General features: G+C 42.6%; 1 protein-coding gene across 1 annotated transcript in view; it reads right to left on the bottom strand.

The window, feature by feature from the left end:
• Positions 1 to 17,197, bottom strand: part of LOC104296832 (chromodomain-helicase-DNA-binding protein 1) — a 35,500-nt gene that overhangs the window by 2,846 nt on the left and 15,457 nt on the right. Inside the window, exons 5-13 of the mRNA XM_054177728.1 lie at positions 5,801 to 6,026; positions 4,777 to 4,877; positions 4,340 to 4,518; positions 3,723 to 3,850; positions 3,425 to 3,641; positions 2,755 to 2,844; positions 1,770 to 1,960; positions 394 to 582; positions 63 to 225 (exon numbers count right to left, since the gene is read on the bottom strand). Coding sequence (XP_054033703.1) covers positions 63 to 225; positions 394 to 582; positions 1,770 to 1,960; positions 2,755 to 2,844; positions 3,425 to 3,641; positions 3,723 to 3,850; positions 4,340 to 4,518; positions 4,777 to 4,877; positions 5,801 to 6,026 — 1,484 coding nt within the window. The remainder of the gene's footprint in view (positions 1 to 62; positions 226 to 393; positions 583 to 1,769; positions 1,961 to 2,754; positions 2,845 to 3,424; positions 3,642 to 3,722; positions 3,851 to 4,339; positions 4,519 to 4,776; positions 4,878 to 5,800; positions 6,027 to 17,197) is intronic.

The following is a 17,197-nucleotide window of genomic DNA, read 5'->3' as shown; positions in this document are numbered from 1 at the left end:
ACTATAAAATTTCTGTGTGCACATTAGACACATAAAAACACTTAAAAAAAAATAAGTGTTACCTGTAAAGCTTCCTGTTTATTATAGAATTCATTATCATCCGGTGGTTTAATGAGGTAACAATGGTTACAACACTTCTTGAGTTCCATCATGATGTTCAAAAAGCCCGAGGTACTGCCTTTTGAACCTTTACTCAGGGCTTTATAATTCCTGGTTAAAATCCACCTATGATATAGAACGTGCAATGGAAGTAATTTCTAACCATTTGTGCAAATATGAAGGATGTAAGCTCTCAAAATATCATCAGTTCAAATTGTATTATGAGAACTATTACACTTCAGTAATTTTCATATAGATATCAAATATCAGGAATTGAAAAGTGTCATTACTTACTTGTAATATTGCTTCTGCAATGCACTCATTTCCATCCTCAAAATTTGTTCAACCTTAGCAGGTAAAGATTTTTCTACATCTTTTTTAACTCTTCTGAGTAGAAATGGTTCAAGTTCTTTGTGAAGACTTGCATAACCAAACTCTCTCCCTTTGCCATGCTCTTCTTCAAAATCTTCCCAGGAAGAAAACCTTCAACATATGAAAGAATAAATGTAAAATAGTGACATACCATGAGCATAGACAAAGACCATCAATATACTATATGCACACAAACACATACGGACTTCTTCCCCACTCCCCTCTGTTTTAGTAAACAAATTTCTAATTTGCATCTCACAAGAACTTCCAAATATTTTGTCTGCAAGTAGAATGAAAATTTCCAAACTTTTACAGAATGAAAATTTAAAACAGAATTACTGGATTGTAATTTCACCAGTAGGTGCCAGACAACAACCTTACTGGCTTTGCTTGTAAGGTTCTGAAGAAGTCAATGCAATGCATACCTGCAAAACTAATTAGAGCTACAGCGATTTGTATTTACAAGATATCTGAAAGGAATACATGCTCTTATTTATCCCAGATATAAACAGAGGTCAGTGTAGAATAACAATACAGTAAAGCTATTCTATGCAAATCATAAGAGCAAATTGGCTGCTTGACTGAACTACCGGACATGGGGCATTGTAGTACGTTGTTTTCATTCATGTTACTAACACAGAAAAGACATCACAGTATCAGTATCACAGTATCACCAAGGTTGGAAGAGACCTCAAAGTCCAACCTGGCACCACAGACCTCATGACTAGACCATGGCACCAAGTGCCACATCCAATCCCCTCTTGAACCCCTCCAGGGATGGTGACTCCATTCTATTTGCCTGGATTAAATACATATGACTTTCCTTTTAGAATAGAATAGAATAGAATAGAATAGAATAAATGAGGTTGGAAGAGACCTTCAAGATCATCGTGTCCAACCCATCAACCAATCCAACACCACCCAAACAACTAACCCACGGCACCAAGCACCCCATCAAGTCTTCTCCTGAAAAATACATAGAATACATAGAATACATAGAATACATAGAATACATAGAATAAACCAGAAAACCTCCAGTGATGGCGACTCCACCACCTCAAAATCATTTCAGGGTTCTGAGCCATTCATCAATCCATCTTTTTGTGGACTGCTAAACCAGAAACTTACAAATGCTACCAAAATAATTTAACAAGACCACCATGAAAAAATACGTGCATCTATTTTCTATAAAATATTTAAACTATTTCAGAAGGCAATTCTTTATCAATTTGCCAAACTCTATAATATTCTGCTGTAAGAAATTTGATGATGAAAATAAAAGAGATCACATTCCTTACTTTTCTGGCATGATGAAATGCAGCAAAGACCAAAGTTCTTTGAGAGAATTTTGCAGAGGGGTTCCAGTAATAAGAAGACGATGATTAGACTTAAAGTCTATTAAAGTCTTGTAGAGAAGGGAATCATCATTTTTTAAACGATGAGCTTCATCAACTCCTATAAATACCCAATTCAGACCACCAAGGAATGACTTAAAGAAATAGGGAAGAGGGAAGAAGACATTATTCAAGTTAATATATTATGCAATTTCTGGCATTTCACATCACCACTCCTTTTATCTTAATAACAAATGGACACCTATATGTTTTCAGTATTAATTATGGGATTTATATTTGATAGATTCAACAAAAGGCTATGCAGTCATCTCAAGTTTAGAAGAAAAGTATAAAACAAGTTTATATTTGAGAGGGGAAGAATAAGGCAAAAAGCTGATATATAAATTTTAAATTGACAAAAACAAATCACTATTGATTCCTTTTTCCAGAATGCACAAAGGAATTAAATTGAAAGCCAACAAGCAGAATGTTTTTAATTAAACATATGCTGTTAGGATTAATAATAACTCTACATGTTACCATCATGAAGAAAGTAATAACATACATAATATTACATAGAATTTCAGAGTTGTGAATCACAGGTGTTTGGGGCTAGGGGCTGGTTTGGTTTTTTTTAGTCCCTGAATGATGGTCTAACAGGAAACTAGAGGTTTTGAGATGCAAAGAAATTGCTACAGCTGATGTGAAGCTCAAGCAAACAAGAAAAAAGTTTTACCCACTCAATTGGGGGGTGGGGGAGAGGATGCAGAAAGCCTCACCACATACATAAATTCTAAAAGTGCTTAAAGAGAACTTCACTGTCATACTTGCAAGAGCAAAGCCATCATATTTCCCACCCATTTAATGGCCCAGAACCCAAATATGTGCCAACTTTAAAGGGGTTTTAAATTCTACAAATGATTTTATCTCCCTGAAAAAGTGTGATTACCTTATCTTTCAGCAAAATTTCATAAGTTGTTAGAAGTATATTAAATTTTAATCGCTTCGTCTGTGGATGCATCCATTCATGAGTTCTTATCTACAAGAAGAATCAAGTGAACTATAAGCTAGAGAAAGACAACCTTATTGATCGGGATGAATTCAGATACTACAGCAATATAGATGCGAAGTGACATACAAGAATCTGATCATGAAAATGGAACATAACATGTGAAGCTTTGTTTTATTGTTTAAAGTTATTAAACTGTGTGTGGGGTGTTTGGTGGTTTTTGGGGGACTTTTTGACATGTGTGTATTTTTGGGGGATTTTGTTGGGTTTTTTTAAAGGTAACTTACATTTCTCTATTCAGGAAACAAGTTAAGATTACATCTGTCTGGCTTAAATATTTATTTTATGCACCTAAATAATCACATGACAAAAGACAACTTATTTTCAAATACAAGGTTGCATTTTTAATCCTTTTTGTTATTAAGCACGAATGAAACCTTTCACATACATTTATATGGGATCAACATCTATGCTTTTAATTTCCATTTTAAACACATAAAATGGTTCAAATAAGTATTTGATCATTTCTAATCAAAATATTTGAGATTAGCATAAGACAGGAACATGAAGTGTGTCTTATTTACTACTAATCTTTTTCAATTATACTCACCATATTTCTGCTAGTTATATCTCCTAAGTAAACCACAGCATTCATCTGAGGAGCCCAAGTTTGAATCTCTCTTTGCCAAGATGTCAAGGTAGAAAGTGGCACGACTAACAAGAAAGGCCCATACAGTTGATGTTCGTGAAACAAGTAGTTCAGAAAAGAAATTGTTTGTATTGTTTTACCCAGACCCATTTCATCTGCAAGAATACAACTATTCCCTCTAAAAAACAAAACAAAACAAATTAAATTTATAAATTATTTCAAATTAAAACCAGCAAGACTAATTTAAGATTATACTTACTTGCACCAGGAGTGAGCAAGCCAATTCAGTCCATTTAATTGATAATCTCTTAACTCTAAACTCTCATTCCCCCCAATATAAGATGGTTGCTTCTTTAGTGCAACAAATCTCGGCCTCTGTTTTAGAATCTGTCAAAAGCAAACTGAGCATCAGTCCCACTACTAAGTGAAGTTATCAAAATGTCTTCTTATAGAAACAAAGGATGTGTAGAAATCTGTTTGGTCACCAAATCTAGTCTTTAGCCTAGTCTATATTCATCACAACTAGGCGATATAACAATGTCAACCTATTTGCAAGCTAAAGTTAGTTTGACTCTTGATCTAAATTCCACAACAGAAGTGACATGAATTCATTCACAAAGGTTACTTTAAAAAAATATTAAAGTACTAAACAATTTCATCTTTGAATGGTAATAAAATAAGTAGGGAACAAATATCTAAAAAAGGCTGCTCTTAATAGTGATACTTGCTACATATATAAATACAGCTATCATTACTGTTCTGGACAACATTCAAAAATAGTTTATAATATGCATCTTATTTTTGGATGCGTAAAATACGTCAACATTTTTTTTTAATTATCGCAACTGTATAAATCCACTGAAATGACAGACTCACCTTGCAGTCCTTAAATGGAGTAGTCTTGGATTGATTTCTGCTAAAATACTCATCAATACATGCCTGAAACTTTTTGGCAATGAGAGCACCGTCTTCCCAGCTACATTCTGAGTAAGGCAGACCCTGCCACTTGCAATAGTAATCTGGATAACCAGCTGCTGATTTCTGATTTGAATGAGCTGCAGAAATGCATCAAAGATACCAGATCAATATTTTCCTTCTGTATTTTAAGAGAACACTCATTTTGGGTGATAAGACAACATGAACTAGTTTCAGAGCAAAGACAGCATGACAACTTTTCTCTTTATCAGAGAATTTGTTTTGCCTTACATTATTAAGGATATTAATAATCTAAATTTCTTAACTATAAATTCAACATGCATGCAATAAACTTGCAACATCCTCAACACTTTTCCATCTGGAAGTTTGTCACATACCAATTATCCTTTCCACTACTTGATACTGTTTATGTAGATCATCTGTAAGTTCCTGCTGGCAGTTATAATATTCCACATCTTCCGGAGAAGCATTTTTCAGCCTGGAATGGGAATTTATTTGCAGTATTTATTAGATTGTGTAGTTCTAAAACTTAGAAAATCTGACTATTTTAAAGCTCTGAATGTAAGCACCATAGGAATGCTGCTTAGAGAGCTGCTTTGAAGCTACAACTCTGAAATTCCTTCTACAATAGTTGCATCTAGCCTAGGTACCTCATCATTGATGTCTGAGAAAGCTTATCAAGAGACAGCTACAGCTTGTACAAATCATGCAGCACATTTACAATATCTGTTCTCAGCACTGAATAGTGTTCTTCACATAGTATTTTCATGGAAGAACACTGATGGCTCTCTATAAGAATCTGTCTTATGAGTAGGAGTCCCTGAAAATCCCACCACCATTCATACATTATATTAAACATACAATAAAATGGAATACCAAAACATAGCACTAAAATGCAAGGATTTTTTTCACTTCTTAGTTCTGAGGCTTTAACAGAAGTTTGAGCCAAGAATACTAAATGCTGTAATGTTATGAGTGCTTGAGCCATTTCTGTGGGTTTTTTATAATCACTAGAGCAATTCCTGAAGAAGTCTGATCAAAATGCAATCAATGACAAAATTAGTAAAAGGTAAGATTTAAAACAAAACCAGGAAATGCAATCCTCTTGTTAAAGCTTCATTTATAAGACACATTAAAATCTAAGTGCAGAAGTTGCTTCCTTAAGGGCTGATTTTACAAGATGTGTGAGTATTCTCTCTTGATCAGGTAAAGTTGGTATGCTCAGAATCCTACAGGATCATAAGGTGTTAGGGTAGCTTCAACTTTAAAGCTTTTTCTTCCTGTTTTAGAGGCACTTGAAACTATGCCTTTGCAAAGAGGCAATAGATCTCACAGACAAAATAAAACATCTATATTGTTGCCAAAAATATGCAATGTGCAAATAGTTATAAAAACACTCACCAGCGCTTTGTTTCCTGATCCTTTTTCTTATAGTTGTCCAGTTTCTTCATTCCTTTAACATTTTGCTGCTTCAGTGTTTCCTCAGTTTCCCAAGTATTATGAATGTGTGACCATCCTTTCCATTTAATAAGATATTGTACTTCTCCTAGCTCCTTTGACTTTTCAAACCCAATATTTGGGTCACCATCTGCCTCAACTGCATAGATAGTGGTTGCAGCACCAGTGGCTGTGAAAGAAACCACACCATAATGCTTCATTAAGTGTATACTGCCATAAATTAATCAATAAACCCCCCAACAATTCAGAAAGCAATTTGTATATAATTTGACTAATTATATCTACAAATCTTACATCACTCCTCTTATTTGAAGAATTATGATGTAGCTATATTGACACATCACAAGCATGCCAACAAGACTCAAAAAAGCAACCAAAAAAGTCTGCATGTAACCTATAATATCCCATCTCGTGAGAATTTTCTTAGCGTTCCTAGTGGGTTTTTTTGCTGTCATCTTTGATATATCCTTCTCATCTCTATGAATATAGCAGATATTTGACATCGTGCTTAATCAGCCCTGACACTTGAATAGCCTATTATTTAACTATTACTATGGATGCTATAAATCCAATTCACAGAATCGAAGAATGGTTGAGATTGGATGGTCCCAGTCGCCTAGAGTAAATTGCCCAGGAAAAAATCCAGATGGCTTTTGATTATCTCCAGGGGGGGAAACCCCACTATTTTCTGGACAACCTGTTCCAGTCCTCAGTCACCCTGAGTCAAAAAAGTCTTTCCTAATGTTCATGTGGAAGATATGGAATGTTTCAATTTGCTCCCATAGCCTCCTGTCCTGTCACTGGACACTGATGGAAAGAGCCTGGCTCTGTTCTCTTTGCACCCTTCCTTCATGTATTTATATACATTAATGAGATCCCTCTGGGCATTCTCTGCTCTGTCACAGCTCTCTCAGCTTTTCCTCATAGGAGAGATGCTCTAGTCCATCTTCTTCATGGCCCTTTGTTGGACTCTCTCCATTAGTGTCATCAGTCTCTTGTACTGGGGAGCCCAATACTGGACATGGCACTAAAGGTGTGGCCTCATCAGTGCTGAGCAGAAGGGAAACATCACCCCTCCTCAATCCACTAGTCATGGCAGTCATGTGAAGTCCCTGGAGACTGGAAGAAGGGCAAACATCACACATATTTTTTAAAAGGAGGAGCCTGGGAACTACTGACCTGTTAGCTTCACCTCTGTGCCCAGGAAGATCATGGAACAGATCCTCCTAGAATCTCTGAGAAGGCACATGGAGGACAGGGATATGATTCAAGACAGCTAGCACGTCTTCACCAAGGGCAAACCCTGCCTAATGATGATGGAGTGACTACATCAGTGGACAAGGGAAGAGCTACAGATGCCATTGATCTGGACTTCTGTAATGCCTTTGACATGTTTCCCCACAAGATCCTCCTCTTTAAATTGGAGAGATAGGGATTTGAAGGACAGACTGTTTGGTGGATGATGAATTGGCTGGATGGTTGTATCCAGAGTAGTGGTCAACAGCTTGATGTCCAGATAGAGATTGGTGATAAGTGGTGTCCCTCAGGAGTCCATACTGAGACCAATCCTGTTTAGTATCTGAAGGAATAAGTCTTGGAAGTAGAACATCGAGTACTGTGCAGCTAGTGGAAGGAGATGTTTTAGCATTAGTAGGGGATAAACCCTGGGAACAGACTGAGAGTTTATAGGTGGAAAATTACTGACGGTGGAACTTTTGAAAGGTCAAGATAACCTTGAGGATGTTACAGAGAGATCTGAAAAACAGGAACCAGGCAGGCATTGCAACATCGCAACTTCTTGTTTTGTTTAATCTTTGTTAGAGATGAGTTCACGTGATACCTTAAGCTTAGCCAATCATAACAATGAAACTGTCGCATGGACACCTATGTTAACCAATCATTAAGCGACACATGTATATGTGAGCCTATATAAAGGAAGCTTTTTGTGTAATAAAGTGACATTTCGCTTGCATCAAGCTGTGTCCCATCTCTCAATCATGGTAAATATCTTCATCAATGATATACACAGAAGGATCAAGAGAATCCTCAGCAAATTTACAGATGACAACAAGCTGAATGGTGAAGCTGACATGTCTGAGGGACAAGATGCCATTCAGAGGGATCTGAATGAGATGCAAGGTACTGGGGACAACTCCTGCATAACATGTGAGCAGATTGACTATTTACTTAACTTAGTGGCCAGCCTGAAGGACGAGGTTGCTAGACTTAGAGATGTAAGAGATTGTAGAAGGGTAACAGACCTGAGTAACCAGGCTCTGCAGGCCTCCCAGGCAGAGGCTGGTTATTCAAAAAGCAGAGGGGAATGGACACAAATTCCTCTCAAAAGACGTAAAGTTAAACCTCCTTGTCTCCCATCACCTTCCCCACTGCCCTTGGAAAACAAGTACAGGGCATTGGAGGTCGAGGGTGAGGTGATTCTGATGGAGGACACATCATCTGGGGTTTTGCCTGAGGCCAAGCAGCCCAAGGCCAAGCAGCCCAAGGCCAAGCAGCCTAAGGCTAAACAGCCTTCCCCTGGCATCAGGACCTGCTCCCTTAAAAAAAAGAGGAGGGTAATTGTCATTGGTGATTCTCTCCTGAGGGGAACAGAAGGCCCCATATGTCGGCCAGACCCTACACACAGGGAAGTCTGTTGCCTCCCGGGAGCTATGGTCAAGGATGTTACCAGAAGGATGCCCAGTTTGGTGCAGCCCTCTGACTACTACCCATTACTAGTTATGCAGTTAGGGAATGATGATGTTGCAACCAGAACTTCCAGGGCTATCAAGAACGACTTCAGGGCCCTGGGGGATCTCTTTGAGGGGTCAGGTGCTCAAATAATTTTCTCATCTATACCCTTAGTTACAGGAGGGAATACCATAAGGAACAGGACAGCAGCCATAGTCAACAAGTGGCTTAGAGGCTGGTGTAGTCAAAAGAATTTTGGGTTTTTCGATATTGAAAAACTTTCTAATGCACCAGGTCAGCTGGCAACAGATGAAGCACATCTGTCCCAGAGGAGGGGAAAGATCAGAGTGTATGAAAATGGCCTATCCCTCAAAGGGAAAAAGATTCTAGGAAGGCAATTGGCAGGTCTCATAGATAAGGCTTTAAACTAGATTCGAAGGGGGAAGGGGCTGAAACCAGTCCCCCCAAGCAGGAGTCTGGGGGTGATAAGCTTGAGCCAGAGGTGAAAACAGCAGCACGGCTGAAGTGCATGTACACTAATGCACGAAGCTTGGGTAACAAACAAGAGGAGCTGGAAGCCTTGCTGCAGCAGGAAAGTTATGATGTAGTTGCCATCACAGAGACGTGGTGGGACAACTCACATGACTGGAGCGCTGCAATTGATGGCTACAGGCTTTTCAGAAAAGACAGGCAGGGAAGAAGGGGTGGAGGGGTGGCCCTGTACATCAGGGAGGCACTAGATGCCATTGAGATGGAGGATCAGGGATCATCAGGTTGAGTGCCTATGGGTGAGAATTAGAGGGAAGGCTAACAGGGCTGACATCCTGGTTGGAGTCTGTTATAGACCACCCAACCAGGAAGAAAAAGTTGATGAAGCATTTTTTAGGCAACTTAAGGCTGTCTCAAGATCGCCTGACCTTGTTCTCATGGGCGACTTCAACCTGCCTGACATCTGCTGGGAACTCAACACAGCAGAGAGGAGACAGTCTAGGAGGTTCTTGGAATGCATGGAGGACAGCTTCTTATCCCAGGTGCTGAGAGAGCCTACCAGGGGTAAGGCTATGCTTGACCTCCTCTTCACCAACAGGGAAGGGCTGGTGGGTGATGTGGTGGTCGGAGGCTGTTTAGGGGCCAGCGACCACGAGATAATTGAATTTTCAGTATTTGGTCAAGTTAAGAGGGGCAGCAAGAAGACCTCCACTCTGGACTTCCCGGAGGGCGGACTTCAGGTTGCTCAAGGAACTAACTCAGAAGGTTCCTTGGGAAACAGCCCTTAGAAACAAAGGGGTCCAGGAGAGCTGGGACTACTTCAAGGAAGAACTCTTGAAGGCACAGGATCAGGCTGTGCCAATGCGCCGGAAGAGGAGCCGCCGGGGCAGACGGCCAGCCTGGATGGGTGATGAGCTTCTAAAAGAACTAAGGGAAAAAAAGAGGGTGTATCATCTTTGGAAGAAAGGTGAGGCAAACCATGAAAAGTTTAAGGATGTTGCTAGGTCTTGTAGGAAGAAAATTAGGGAGGCAAAAGCACATTTGGCGCTTAGACTGGCCTCTGCTGTGAAGGACAACAAAAAGTCCTTCTATAAATACATTAATAGCAAGAAGAAGGGCAGGGACAACCTCCACTCCTTGGTGGACACGGAGGGGAATGTTGTAACAAAGGATGAGGAGAAGGCAGAGTTACTTAACAACTTCTTTGCCTCAATTTTTTCTAGCCGGACAGAATGTCTTCCAGACAGCTGGCCTGCAGAGCTGGCAGGAGGAGTTAGGGAGCAGCATAGTCTTCCTCTGTTCCAGAATGGGGTAGTTGGTGATCTGCTTAGCCACTTGGATCCCCACAAGTCCATGGGACCAGATGGGATCCATCCCAGGGTGCTGAGAGAGCTGGCAGATGTGCTGGCCAAGCTGCTCTCCATCATTTTTCAGCAGTCCTGGCTCACTGGAGACATCCCAGATGGCTGGAAGCTGGCCAACGTGGCGCCCATCCACAAGAAGGGCCGGTTGGATGAGCCAGGGAATTATAGACCTGTCAGCCTGACCTCAGTGCCAGGCAAGATTATGGAACAGGTCATCTTGAGTGCAGTCAAACAGAACTTGGAGGATGGCCAAGGGATCAGGTCCAGCCAGCATGGGTTTAGGAAGGGCAGGTCCTGCCTGACCAACCTGATCTCCTTCTATGATCAGGTGACCCGCCTGGTGGATGCGGGGCAGGCTGTGGATGTAGTGTACCTGGACCTCAGCAAGGCCTTTGACACCGTCCCCCACAGCAAGCTCCTGGCCAAGCTGTCAGCCCATGGCTTGGACGGGAGCGCACTGCGATGGGTTAGGAACTGGCTGGAGGGCCGAGCCCAGAGAGTGGTGGTGAATGGTGCCACATCCAGCTGGCAGCCAGTCACTAGTGGTGTGCCCCAAGGATCAGTGCTGGGCCCCATGCTCTTTAACATCTTTATTGATGATCTGGATGAGGGCATAGAGTCCATCATCAGTAAATTTGCTGATGACACCAAGCTGGGGGCAGGAGTTGATCTGCTGGAAGGTAGAGAGGCTCTGCAGAGGGACCTCGACAGGCTGGGCAGATGGGCAGAGTCCAACAGCATGAGATTTAACACATCCAAGTGCTAGGTTCTGCACATTGGCCACAACAACCCCATGCAGAGCTACAGGCTGGGGTCAGAGTGGCTGGAGAGCAGTCAGGTGGAAAGGGACCTGGGGGTGCTGGTTGATGGTAGGCTGAACATGAGCCTGCAGTGTGCCCAGGCAGCCGGGAGGGCCAATGGCATCCTGGCCTGCATCAGGAACAGTGTGGCCAGCAGGAGCAGGGAGGTCATTCTGCCCCTCTACACTGCACTGGTTAGGCCACACCTTGAGTACTGTGTCCAGTTCTGGGCCCCTCAGTTTAGGAAGGATGTTGACTTGCTGGAGCATGTCCAGAAAAGGGCAACAAGGTTGGTGAGGGGCTTGGAGCACAAGCCCTATGAGGAGAGATTGAGGGAGCTGGGGTTGCTTAGTCTGGAGAGGAGGAGACTCAGGGGTGACCTTATTGCTCTCTACAACTACCTGAAGGGGGGTTGTAGTGAGGCGGAGGTTGGTCTCTTCTCCCAGGCAACCAGTACCAGAAGAAGAGGACACAGTCTCAGGCTGCATCAGGGGAGATTTAGGCTGGAGGTTAGGAGGAAGTTTTACACAGAGAGAGTGATTGCCCACTGGAATGGGCTGCCTGAGGAGGTGGTGGGGTCGCCGTCGCTGGGGGTGTTCAGGGCGAGGCTTGACAGGATGCTTGGTTGTATGGTTTAGTTGATTGGGTAGTGTTGGATGATGGGTTGGACATGATGATCTCGAAGGTCTCTTCCAACCTGGTTAATTCTATTCTATTCTATTCTATTCTGTCCCTCTATTCTTGTGAGATCCCACCTGAAGTACTGTGTCCAGCTCTGGAGTGCTCAGTACAAAAAAGATATGGATCGCTGGGACTTGCTTGCCTCAATATATAGTGTCTATTGCTCATTAGTGGCTGCTTTTTGTTTTTTGTGTTTTTCCTGTACTGCTGATCATATTACTCTGCTGCGCCTGGGAACATTCTGACAACAGCATATTATGGTTTTGGCTCAGTTGTCAGCTGATTTCCAAAAGCCACTCTCATTAACTCTTCCAAACCAGCCTTCTGCTGGGACAGGAAGGAGGATCAGGAGCAAAAGAATAAACAAAAGCCCTGAGGGTTGAGATAAGAAGAGTTTGATGGAATAATATATAAAATAACAGATTTTTTTAGGAAAGAGCAAAGCGAGGCAAAGTGAAGTGAAAAAAGCGAGAGGCGGAACAAAACCCAGAAGAGGAAGAGAATCCTGGAAATAGAAAGCATCTCACATCACAGGCCAAACTCCAAGACCCATCATCCTTTGCCCTGGCCAGCCCTTTCCTTATATATCAGGAATGACGTCAGCATGGTATCAAACAACCATTAGCTGGTTCATCGCCCAGACTAACCCTGGACATTATCCACCCCTTATTCTATACCATCTATGTCATGTATAGCAGCAATTAACATCATACAACATACATCACACAACATTCAACATATCTCATACAATATGCAACATTCACCATCTATGTTCACCCAAAATGACATCACCTTACAGTACAAAACGTATTTCTTCATCCCCGTGTCACCCACCAGGTGCACACAGGCGCTTGGGCAAAAACAATCCTGTGGATGGGTTTGCCTTTGCCTGAAGCAGGACTAACCCAGACCATCTTCCCTAATATATGCTTCATGTGCACCACAGGGAATCAATCACCTACAGCACATGGGAATTTGGATTGGGCAGAGCCAGCTCAATTGGCAGATCCTCTGAAGTTAACTAACTGGGTGGTTTGTGCTAAATGTACATCCCAATTTTTAAAGGCCCCTCCTCACATTGCTTTCAGGGATTTTAGCAGCCATTGTAATGTTTGATCTTCCTAGCAGCTGGTGCATGATAAGGGATGTGATGCCAGGGTCCTTTGCCCAGGTGTCTATAAGGCTCTTCTGAAAATGAGTCACATTATGTGACTCAATTCTTTCTAGGGTGCCATGAAGCCATAGGACTTGTTTTTCAAGGACTAGGATAGTGTTCTGAGCAGTAGCATTTGGCACTAAATATGTTTCCAACCATCCAGTGGTTGCTGCCACCACTGTAAGCACATAGCACTTGCCTTAGTGGGTTTGGGGCAGTGTGATGGAATCAATTTGCCAGGCTTCCTCTGGTAGTTTTAGGCTATGCCTTTAAAATTTAGCAGAAAAGTAGAAAAATATAAATAAATCACTATTGGGTGTAAAAAGGAAAACAAAATATTATTCTAAACAAATTCATTGTATAAATGTCTGGGGTAAAAGGAGCTGTATCATAACAATTCTTCACATTTCACTTCCATTCCCATTCCTTTTCTCTTCTCCTCTGATCTTGGCTGTTCTGCTTCATCTGGGAGATAATAACGCTTCTGGCTGACCTTGAGATTGGACTAACACTGCTTTCTCCCAGCTCCTCTCTTTTATCTCTCTGGTATGGGGGGGGAGTTTTCAGGTGGCAGTGGAGCAGCTTCCCTGGTCTTTTGGACCAGGGGGGTTTCCGTGTTATTTGCTAATTGTAAATATCTGTATAATATTGTAAAGATTGTATATTTTGTACATATTATTTGCATTCCATTGTAGAGTGCAGGGTTTGCTTGTAAATACAGCTTCATTTGCTTCTAACCGAGTTGGTCTGGCTTAAAAATTAATGCTGGGGGAAACTTCAACGCACCACATTACAAAAAAACAATTGGCACCTATTCAACGTGGGGCAATTGCTTGATTAGTTCCTGTTCAGATTAAGGAAGCAAAATGAAGTTGTTTTGGGTTTTGTGGCATTTGATATATTCTGCTCTGATGGTAATTTTATATAGATAGTGCGTGAGAATGATGTTTGATAATCTGGAAAGATATTTGGCATATAAACTGTTCCTTTGGTTTAAATACAAGCTGCACATGTTTTATGATCATTGTTTAGGGTTTCTTTGGCTTAAAAAGTACGGTAATGTGACCACCACACTGCCGGCAGAAATATACGCATTCAGAATTCCTGTAGGTGAGAGCTATGTGAGCAGATGGGATTCCAAAGTGAAGCGCCTCCTATGGTTGGCCATTTCACTGACCAAATGAGACAACTGGAGGATAGTCTCACACATGTTTCTTTGGTCTCAGCCATTGAAACTGGAAAAACTGAGAATTGCATAAAAGAGCTGAAGGAGGAATTTAAAAACTCCATATCCAAACTGGCGAAGGAGGATGACTCCAATTCTTCTTCTTCCTGATGGATAGAAGTTTCTGCTGTTAGAAACAGACGTCCTCCAAGGAGGCCATTCTAAAACAGGTCAAACCAGAACAGACAATGGAGGCAATCACATGGGAGTATTTAGATAACCCTGCATGATCAGTTTGGTGCGAACATGAACACATGGGATGGTCAACCAACTGCTGATCTTTCCAGGAGATTAAGGGAACTGCAGAGTGGCAGAACCCGAGATAGCAATACCAGAAGGGAAGCTGTTATTTCCTCAGTTTCCCCGAACAATTCTAATAGCTCCAACAGTGATTCCAACTCTGACAATAGATACTGTTCTAACAGCACATGTGGAAGTATTCCCCATAATTAGGAGTGCTGTGCCTCCTGCTGGGGGAAGAGAGAGATAATGGAGATAACAGAATCTATTGGCATGTGTACATCCAGCGGCCTGGCACTTCAAAATTTCAGAAGTACAGGGCCTTGGTTGACACAGGAGCTCAGTGCACCATAATGCCATCAAATTATCAGGGATAGAATAGAATAGAATAGACTAGACCAGAGCAGACCAGGTTGGAAGAGACCCTAGAGATCATCGCATCCAACCCATCATCCAAAACCATCTAATGAAATAAACCATGCAACCAAGCACCCCATCAAGTCTCCTCCTGAACACCTCCAGTGATGGTGACTCCACCACCTCCCCGGGCAGCCCATTCCAATGGGCAGTCACTCTCTCTATGAAGAATTACTTCCTAACATCCAGCCTAAACCTCCCATGGTGCAGCTTGAGACTGTATCTTCTTCTGGTGCTGGTTGCCTGGGAGAAGAGACCAGCCCCCCGCCTGTCTACAACCCCCCTTCAGGTAGTTGTAGAGAGCAATAAGGTCTCCCCTGAGCCTACACTTCTCCAGGCTCAGCAACCCCAGCTCCTTCAACCTCTCCTCATAGGGCTTGTGCTCCAGACCCCTCATCAGCTTTGTTGCTCTTCTCTGGACACATTCCAGCAAGTCAACATCTTTCCTAAACTGAGGGGCCCAGAACTGGACACAGTACTCAAGGTGCGGCCTAACCAGTGCAGTGTACAGGGGCAGAATTACCTCCCTGCTCCTGCTGACCACACTGTTCCTGATACAGGCCAGGATGCCGTTGGCCTTCTTGGATGCCTGGGCACACTGCTGGTTCATGTTCAGCCTACCATCAACCAGTACCCCCAGGTCCCTTTCTGCCTGGCTGCTCTCCAGCCACTCTGACCCCAGCCTGTAGCGCTGCATGGGGTTGTTGTGGCCAATGTTAGGGTTCCTTGGGATACAGCCCTTAAAAATAAAGGGTGCAGGAGAGCTGGACCTGCTTCAAGGAAGAACTCTTGAAGGCGCAGGAACAAGCTGTGCCAATGTGCCGGAAGATGAGCCACCAGGGCAGACGGCCAGCCTGGATGGGTAATGAACTTCTAATAGAACTAAGCTTGCAGAAAAGGAGAGTAAGGGGTGACCTCATTAATGTTTATAAATATGTAAAGGGTGAGTTCCAAGAGGATAGAGTGAGGCTCTTCTCGATGATGTGCAATGACAGGACAAAGGGCAATGGGTGGAAGTTGAGGCATAGGAAGTTCCATGGGAACATGGAGAGGAATTTTTTCACTGTGAGGGTGATGGAATACTGGAACAGGCTGCCCAGGGGGGTTGTGGAGTCTCCCTCTCTGGAGATATTCAAAACCTGCCTGGATGCATTCCTGTGTGATCCTGATCTGGTAGTGGGGTTAGACTAGATGATTGGAATGGGCTGCCCAGGGAGGTGGTGGAGTCACCATCACTGGAGGTGTTTAGGAAGAGACTGGATGGGGTGCTTGGTGCCATGGTTTAGTTGATTAGTGTTGGATGATAGGTTGGACTCAATGATCTCAAAGGTCTTTTCCAGCCTGGTCTAATCAACTCTACTCTACTCTACCTTTTGAGGTCCCTTCCAGCCCCTAAGATTCTGTGATTATCCCCAGCACTGGAGCAGCCAAGTCATAAATGGGCTTGCCTGGGTGGGGGACAAAGTCTTTTCATATGTCCTGCAGCTTGCCATGGGATAGGGATTGGGCGATTACCTCTGGCTCTTTGTCCTGCTCTTGTGATGACACTAGTTCACAGTCATCCCTTGAGAGCAAACTGATTTTTTCATGCATTTCTTTTTCCATACAGGGATGACTGACACTGGCACAGTCTGGTTCTCTGGTGCAGCTGCCATGCCTGCTGTTGGGGTCTGAGTAGCCATGGTGCCTGCCAGTCTCCTTGTGGGTCCAGAGACCTTCCCTTGCCCCTGAGGGCACTGAACAGTGACAACAAGGGCTCAATAGGCATGGGTCAGGCCCCAAGACATTATAGTGATTTCTGTCTCTGTGTGGTATTCTTGGGAAAGGTCTGTGTTACTCTAGACAAGACCTGGGACACATTCAGGAGACACAGCAACAGGAGCAGGCTGGTCTGGGTGTCCCAAGGATATTAAAAATTCTCAGAAGATGAAGTGTTCTCTGCCATCCTGCCCCTCAATTGTGTGAGATTACTGATAAACAACACCACCACATACAAATACCAGCTTAACCTAGGGACCAATGGGATAATCATATTATAATTCAACAGTACCCAGTTGTGACCGTTTGACACTGTGCCTTTAAGGACAAATAGTGCTGAGACACTGGCTAAATGTTTTCAGTACTAGAACCAAAACATTCTGATATTCTAAACGAATTTCATTGGTGGATAGACAAAATTGTGGAGCAGTTGGAATTTTTTTTTTCCTCAGTTCAGTTTTTCGTCGGGGAGTTGGGGGAGTGTGGGTTTTCAGCCTGTTCTCCCTGCCTGCTTCTTCTGCG

The sequence above is a fragment of the Dryobates pubescens genome, chromosome W, assembly GCF_014839835.1.
Source record: "Dryobates pubescens isolate bDryPub1 chromosome W, bDryPub1.pri, whole genome shotgun sequence".
NCBI lineage: Eukaryota > Metazoa > Chordata > Aves > Piciformes > Picidae > Dryobates > Dryobates pubescens.
Note: the sequence above shows the minus strand (reverse complement) of the source record. Positions and strands in the feature narration are given on the sequence as shown.